Source organism: Bombyx mori, chromosome W, assembly GCF_030269925.1.
Source record: "Bombyx mori chromosome W, ASM3026992v2".
Classification (NCBI taxonomy): domain Eukaryota; kingdom Metazoa; phylum Arthropoda; class Insecta; order Lepidoptera; family Bombycidae; genus Bombyx; species Bombyx mori.
Genome location: NC_085135.1, coordinates 6,205,208 through 6,213,584, shown reverse-complemented (window position 1 = coordinate 6,213,584; position 8,377 = coordinate 6,205,208). Strand labels below are relative to the sequence as shown.

Sequence of the window (8,377 nt, the reverse complement as noted above, 5' to 3'; positions counted from 1 at the left end):
AGCTTTATCGTAATAACGAAGCTCTTGTTCTAGATCATACCTTATGTGAAGGTGTTTATGTCGCTAATTGCATAGTTACGATCAAACAAAATAATAAAATAAATATTTCTATTTTAAATACTACAGAGAGCGATATCGAAGTGAAAGATTATCACGTAACGTTAACGCCTCTCGAGCGCGAATGTTTTGATTACGAATCTTGTTTTAATATTAATTCTAATGTAACTTCTAAATCTGATCGTATTAACAAAGTTCTAAGTCTTATCCGATGTTCTCATTTAAATGATGAAGAGCGTAAAGTTTTCTTAGAGTGTTGTTCACAATATACAGATATTTTTCACATCGAAGGTGAACCTTTAACTTTCACAAGTGCTATTGAGCACACCATAAATAAAGGCAACGCACCTCCTATCCACGTTAAGTCATATCGTTTTCCTGAATGTCACAAAGAGGAGGTCGATTCTCAAATTCGTAAGATGTTAGAACAAGACATCATCCGACCTTCTATTTCACCCTGGAGCGCTCCGGTTTGGGTTGTGCCCAAGAAAATGGACGCTTCCGGTAAACGAAAATGGAGAATCGTTATAGATTACCGACGCCTTAATGACGTTACCGTTTCAGAGACTTATCCGCTACCTCTTATTACAGATATTCTAGACCAGTTGGGTCATTCGAAATATTTTAGTACGCTGGATCTTACAAGCGGATTTCACCAATTACGAACCAGCGCTCAGGACGCCCCAAAAACAGGTTTTACAATTAGCACTAATTCGAGCATGTCTGGACATTACGAATTCACCAGAATGCCTTTTGGGTTGAAAAATGCCCCTGCTACTTTTCAACGTCTTATGAACACTGTTCTATCAGGTCTACAAGGCCTCCATTGTTATATTTATTTGGACGATTGTATCGTGTACAGCCAAAATCTTAACTCGCACATTACCAAATTAAAATTGGTATTCGATAAATTTCGACAATTCAAACTCAAACTCCAACCAGACAAGTGTGAATTTTTAAGACACGAAGTCACTTATCTTGGCCATATTATCACCGATAAAGGTGTTTCTCCAAATCCCGAAAAAGTCAAGACCGTTTCACAATTCCCAATTCCGAAAAATCCTAAAGAGATAAAATCATTTTTAGGCCTCATAGGTTATTCACGCCGTTTTATCGAAAACTTCTCTAAGTTAACTAAACCACTTACTTCCCTCTTGAAGAAGGATGCTGACTTCCTTTGGAACAAGGAACAGCAACACGCATTCGAATTCTTAAAAGAAAAACTAGTTACTGCCCCTCTACTTCAATATCCAAATTTTTCAGAACCTTTTAATGTTACTACAGATGCAAGTAATTACGCCATAGGCGCAATTTTATCCCAAGGTCAAATAGGCAAGGATAAACCAATAGCGTATGCATCACGTACTTTAAACAAAGCCGAAGGCAACTATTCCACCACTGAGAAAGAGCTTTTAGCCATCTTATTTGCTGTTAAAACTTTTAGGCCATACTTATACGGCAACAAATTTAAAATCGTAACAGATCACAGACCTCTTGTGTGGTTATTTAATGTAAAAGACCCCGGTAGTAGGCTTATTCGCTGGCGTCTTAAACTCGAAGAGTATGACTATGAAATAGTTTACAAGCAAGGTCGTCTTAACTCTAACGCCGATGCTTTATCTCGTTGCCCTATCAACGCTATAAATATAAATAATTTGAACAATCTTAGTTATGAAAAATATTTTAAACTTCAATTTATAAACGAACTTCCAACATCAGACACAGTTATCGAAGAATGTACTGAAAGTCTACATTTATCTAAGTTTAATACAATCGCTTGCCCAGTTTCATTAGATTTTGATTGTTCTATACCTCACTGCGAGGATATCTTAAACCAACTCGAAAATACTGAAGAGTTACTAAATTCTGAACGCGAAGTTCTTACAATTAAAAGTATTAAAAATAAAAATAAAACTTTCTACTTCTTATACACTAAAGTTCATCATTACGAAGAGACTCATTTTAGAGATATTTATAATTTATTAATTAAACTAAGAAATATGTTAATAGAGTGTGAAAATATCACAGATTTAGCATTACCAGATTTTTCAGACCCATTCTCTAAATTAAATTACACGAAAGTCTATAATATAATATCCTACGTTTTCCATAATACTAATATCAAAATACATATTTATAAAAATAAATTAATTTATCCGACTCCAATAGAAGTCCCTAAAATTTTAAAGGAAAACCACGATTCACCTATCGCTGGTCACCCAGGATCACAACGCATGTATAAGCGCATTAAAGCTATGTACTATTGGAAAGGTATGCGTTCTGATATTGAACAATATGTAAAAAGCTGCAAACTTTGTCAAATTAACAAACCTCTACGTAAATCAAATAAAGCTCCGATGGAGATCACGTCTACATCTACTAAGCCGTTTGAGCGGTTAGCCTTAGATGTCGTAGGCCCTTTGCCCGACTCAGGTTTTCAAAATTTCAAGTTTATTCTAACTTTACAAGATGATTTAACCAAATTCACGAGTGCTTACCCTATGGTTACTTCTACTAGTGAGGAGATAGCTCGTAATATCGTACATTTCATGTTATGGGGTCTTCTGTGTGAGTCTTGGTTCAGACAATATGGGGTTTAGATCCGTTACCGGAATGATTATGTCCAATTTCACACACACAGCAATTTATTACATAAAAACGATCAGAAGGAGAAAAGCGACAAGCACAAGCACAGTTGAATAGTTTACAGCAAACAGTAAGAAAAAGTCCAGGCAAAGAAGGAGACGTAAAACTATACACACTAAACATTCAACATAAACTTAGTCAATCGAGACAGGCGTGTGCGAGTAAATGTGACGTGAGCTTCGCGGTCAGAGGTCTGCGGACGACTGGCGCAGGAAACTGCGACGGCGCACCTCGCGCCGTTCACACAAAGACTTGTGAACTACGCAATCATGTGTAAGTCACCACACCACTCCCCCTCAGAGACCACCTCAGGATGGGCGATAGTAGTCTGGAAATGTGACTTTTCTACCCGATCTTGTTCTGTGAGACGAGCGCGGCGATTCCAGACTTTCTTTTTCATCATAGAGTTGCTTAGGTATTTTTTCTGTGTTGCTATCTAATAAGTAAGCTGGTTTGATCCTGTCTATGGAAACGTTGATCTCTTTTCCGTTTATTAACAGCTTGTACACTTTGTTGTCTCTGTTAATAACTTTGTAGGGGCCTTTATACGCCGGTTGAAATCCACGTTTGACTGCGTCTTCTCTGACGAATACGTGCGAGCAAGATGCAAGATCTTTGTAGATAAATATCTTCTGGGTAGAATGATGTGATGTTGGGACTGGCTGTAAATTGCTGGCAAATGACCTGATGCGGGCTGAAAAATCAGTTATATCCGTGTCATGCTTGTCAGTTTTATGACCAAAAAATTCTCCTGGTAGGCGCAGGGGTTCACCATATAGTAATTCGGCTGACGAGCACTGAATGTCCTCCTTAAAAGCACTTCTTATGCCGAGGAGCACGATTGGTAAAGTTTCGGTCCAGTTGATGTCGGCATGACATGTAATAGCAGCCTTCAGCTGCCGATGAAACCTTTCAATGAGACCATTGCATTGAGGATGGTAGCTGGTAGTTTTGCGATGTTTAAACCCTATGAATTTGGAAAGTTGTTCGAATAGTGCTGATTCAAATTGTCTGCCGCGATCAGTGACGATGTCAGTGGGACAACCAAATCGGGCAATCCATCCCGATAAGAAGGCTTTTGCTACTGATTCGGCCGTAATATCAGTCAGTGGTATAGCTTCAGTCCACCGGGTAAAACGATCAATTGCTGTTAAACAGTACTTGTAATCACCGGAAGGAGGTAACGGTCCAATGATGTCTAGATGTACATGATTGAATCTTGCTTTTGGTAAATCGAAGGTGCCTAACGGTGAGCAAACATGTCGATTTATTTTTGAGCGTTGGCAAGATAAACACGCTCTAGCCCAGTCACGGCAGTCCTTCCTGAGTGAAGGCCATACAAATCGTTCAGCTACTAGTTTAGCACTAGCCTTTGTACCGGGATGGCTTAATGAGTGCAAGCTTTCAAATATTTGTTTCCGTAAGTGCTTTGGCACCAGAGGCCTGGGAGTCGGCGTGCTGACATCGCAGTACAGTTGTTTTTGACTTCCTGGTATATTTAGCTTCACGAGTTGTAACGAAGTGTGCCGTCTTAAGAAATTCACTAGTTCAGTGTCCGTATCTTGCGCTTTGGCTAATGTTTCGAGATTGACAGGATTTTGCAGTTCTTCAACTTGACCAGCCCTGGAAAGAGTGTCAGCCACAACATTATCTTTTCCGGATATATGTTGTATGTTAGTCGAAAACTGTGATATGTAATCTAAATGTCTATACTGACGTGGACTACAGTTTGCCTTCCGCTGATGGAATGCGAAGCATAATGGTTTATGGTCAGTATAGATGGTAAAAGTTGTTGCTTCTAACCAATGCCTGAAGTATTTGATGCTCTCGTAAATTGCCAAAAGCTCTCGATCGTAAGGTGAATATTTTTGTTGCGATGGGCTTAACTTACGAGAGAAGAATGCCAGAGGTTGCCAATTTCCGTCCTTCAGCTGTTGTAATACTCCACCAATAGCAAAGTCAGACGCATCAGTCACTAAGCTCACCCTGGCATCACAGTCAGGATGAGCAAGTAAAGCTGCGTTACAAAGGCTTTTCTTACAGTCTTCAAATGACTTTAGTGAGTCCCCCGTCACCTCAATTGGATGTGATGCTTTTATAGAACCTGTCAGCAAGGAGCTTAGAGCAGCTTGAATATTTGCAGCTTTGGGGATAAATCTACGATAGAAGTTTATCATGCCCAAGAATCTTCTAAGCTGCTTAGCTGTTTTAGGGACAGGAAATTCTTTGATGGCTTGTACCTTGCTTTCCAGAGGTTTTGTTCCATTCACGTCAATATGGTAGCCAAGAAATTCTACCTCCGATGCACCGAAGACACATTTTGCAGTGTTGATGAGCATTCCATATTCTTTCATTCTGATGAAAAGCTGATGTAGGTGCTCCAGGTGCTCAGATTCATTACTGGAAAATATGAGAAAATCATCGATATAAGGGAAGCAGAAATCTAAGCCACGTGTCATCTCATCGACAAACCTCTGAAAAGTTTGACTTGCGTTTCGCAACCCAAACGTCATGTACGGAAATTCAAAGAGTCCAAACGGGGTTGTTATCGCTGTTTTTGGTATATCGTCTTCAAAAACCGGTATTTGATTAAAAGCTTTAACCAGGTCAATGGTGGAAAATACACGACAGCCAGATAGGCTATGCGCAAAGTCTTGGATATGGCGAATCGGATACTTATCTGGTATCGTGCGAGCGTTTAGCATACGGTAGTCGCCACATGGTCGCCAACCGTTCTCCTTTTTAGCAGCGAGGTGTAGTGGTGCGGACCAGGGACTCTCAGAGGGTCGCGTGGTGCCGTTAGCCAACATTGCTTCGAATTCTGATCTTGCAATCTTCAATTTTTCAGGTGCCAGTCTTCGAGGAGTACAGGCAACCGGGGGGCCTGGTGTGGTGCGGATGTGATGAACTGTGTTGTGTTTTGGTGTATGGTATATGCCTGCCGGTCGTGTTAGCTCTGGAAACTTAGAAAGCAAAATATGATATTTAGAATTGCCGGTTACGACCTTTACACTAGATATTAAACTATCAGTTACAGCAGAAGGAGCTACGGTTGACAATTTGGTACTAGAATCAATTAAAAGCTTATTGCGTATGTCTACGATAAGGTTAAAATGAGACAGAAAATCTACTCCAATGATAGCTTTAGTTACATCAGCTACTGTAAAACGCCACACAAAATTTCTACGCAAGCCTAGGTTGAGATTAAGTTCAATGTACCCGTACGTGTTAATCGTAGAACCATTGGCCGCGCATAGCTCGTATTCTGTCTTTTCCCGTCGTTGACGAAGCGCAGAGCGAGGAAAGACGCAAACATCACTTCCGGTGTCGACCAGAAACTGAAGACGTGATCTTCTATCCGTCACGAAGAGGCGACCGGTGTTTAATGGGCAATCTTCAGTCGCCATTATCGACTGCCCCGAATGTTTTCCGATGGTGTGTAATCACAGGGCTGGATACATGTCTTTGCTTGTTGACCAAATTTGAAGTGGTACCAACAAAGGGGGAACCGCTTATAGTTGGACTGGGATCTTCTCGTAGGGGTTCGCCTACGATCGTGGAGCTGCTGACGATTGCGAGAACGGGACCGGGTGTGCACTTCCATCGTTAGGGCGCTGACTTGTTTTGTTAGTTCGGTTATTTGTCGAGCCATGATTTCCAGTGCCGAGTCTTCTCTTGAAGATGTTGCTGCCACCTGAGGTGCACTAGGTGCGATGTCATGGACTCTGTCAGCCAGATCTGCCAGTTCAATGAGAGACAAAGTCATCTGAGACGCGATGATAGTTTGTAGGTTGTCTGGTAGACGGCCTGTCCATATGGACCGCAGAAAATCGTCTGGTATTGTAGGTCCAGCTAGTTGTCGTAGATGTCGTAAGAATTGTGAAGGCTTACGGTCACCTAACTCTTCTGATTGTAAAAGCTGTTTTATCTTTTTCTCTTTAGACACGGAGAGCCGCTTAATCAGTTCGCTTTTGAGGTACTCATATTTTTTGTAGCCGGTGGTGAGGTGATGACGTCTTCCACTTCAACCGCGTACTGTCTGTCCAAGTTTGAAAGCACGTAGTAAAATTTAGTTAAATCGTCAGTTATTCTTGCCATGGTAAATTGGCCTTCTATTTGACAAAACCATATTAATGGTTTTTCCGGCCAGAAAGGCGGTATCCGTACACCAACCCGAAAAAGTTCCGCTGGATTACCGGATGGATCAACGGAAATAGGTACTTCATTTTTCGATATTTTTTTGTGTGGGGTAGTTTGCGAAAGAGTTGTGTCACTATCTTCACTGCTCATTTTGCTAGAATGTTCTTCTCGGGGTCACCAGTTATGGGGTCTTCTGTGTGAGTCTTGGTTCAGACAATATGGGGTTTAGATCCGTTACCGGAATGATTATGTCCAATTTCACACACACAGCAATTTATTACATAAAAACGATCAGAAGGAGAAAAGCGACAAGCACAAGCACAGTTGAATAGTTTACAGCAAACAGTAAGAAAAAGTCCAGGCAAAGAAGGAGACGTAAAACTATACACACTAAACATTCAACATAAACTTAGTCAATCGAGACAGGCGTGTGCGAGTAAATGTGACGTGAGCTTCGCGGTCAGAGGTCTGCGGACGACTGGCGCAGGAAACTGCGACGGCGCACCTCGCGCCGTTCACACAAAGACTTGTGAACTACGCAATCATGTGTAAGTCACCACAATGTCTTTGTTCGGTTTTCCAAAAACCATTTTAACTGACCTAGGTACTTGCTTTACGTCAGAATTATTTAAACAACTAACTGAAATCTTAAAAGTAAAAGCTTTATTTGCAACTCCGTATCATCCTCAAACAAACGGAGCTCTGGAACGCTCACACGCTACTTTAAAAGAATATTTAAAGTCTTTCGTTAATGAAAATCAAAACGATTGGCATTGCTATTTATTTACTGCAATATTAGCCTATAATACTACTCCCCATTGCACTACTAATTATACTCCACACGAGTTATTATTCGGTTACAAACCGTCCATTCCAAGTTCTTTATATGAAAGCACCAGTAACACAACCTATAATGAATATATTCGCGCATTACAATATAGAATGCGTTTTAGTCGCGAAAAAGCGATACAAAATATTATTAACAGTAAAGAAAGGTCTAAGCAATACTATGATACCAATTCTCGCGAAATTTTGTATAAAGCTGGTGATATGGTATATTTAAAACACCATCATAAATTGAGAAAAGCTCTATCGCCCATATGGAAAGGCCCTTACAAAATTACTAAAGTTCCCAATAAGCATAACGTGACCCTACAAGTAGGTCGTAAACAAATTAAATATCATACCAACGATATTAAACCTGCTACAATCTAACTTCTACGTCTAAATTTATTCTATGTGTTTATTTTCAGAAATAAAGTCTACTATAAATAATTTTAATACGACTATCTACAAACTTAATCAAAACGAGATCAAATTGAATTCTCAAATAAATAAAATGAACGAAATATGTTCCCAAATTACAAAAACTGATAATCTATTATTGTACAATTCTAAGTTAAATAATTTACTTAATATTATCGAAAGTTCTCTACTAACTATTTCAAATTTTCTAGACACTACATTAAGTTCTATATTATTTTCGAAGGTTAACATCCTACACCCTAGCGTAATTAGTCCCTTAGATCTTTAT

The 8,377-nt window shown here is 39.9% G+C and overlaps 1 protein-coding gene across 1 annotated transcript; it reads right to left on the bottom strand.

Moving 5' to 3' along the window:
• Positions 1 to 5,547: 5,547 nt before the first annotated feature.
• LOC134201715 (uncharacterized) lies at positions 5,548 to 6,801 on the bottom strand. The gene is made up of 3 exons (XM_062676962.1): positions 6,684 to 6,801; positions 6,256 to 6,639; positions 5,548 to 5,666 (listed from the first exon to the last, which is right to left on the bottom strand). The coding sequence occupies exons 1-3, from the start codon at positions 6,799 to 6,801 to the stop codon at positions 5,548 to 5,550; spliced, it is 621 nt and encodes a 206-aa protein (XP_062532946.1).
• Positions 6,802 to 8,377: the final 1,576 nt, after the last annotated feature.

Bases quoted from the DNA above. Each gene is read 5' to 3' on its own strand.
- LOC134201715 (XM_062676962.1), bottom strand. From the start codon at position 6,801: ATGGCAAGAATAACTGACGATTTAACTAAATTTTACTACGTGCTTTCA. The intron at 6,640-6,683 runs GTACCTCAAAAG...CCGTGTCTAAAG, and splicing joins ACCGGCTACAAAAAATATGA to AGAAAAAGATAAAACAGCTT. The intron at 5,667-6,255 runs GTAGGCGAACCC...TTGCTTTCTAAG, and splicing joins TCGTCAGCAGCTCCACGATC to TTTCCAGAGCTAACACGACC.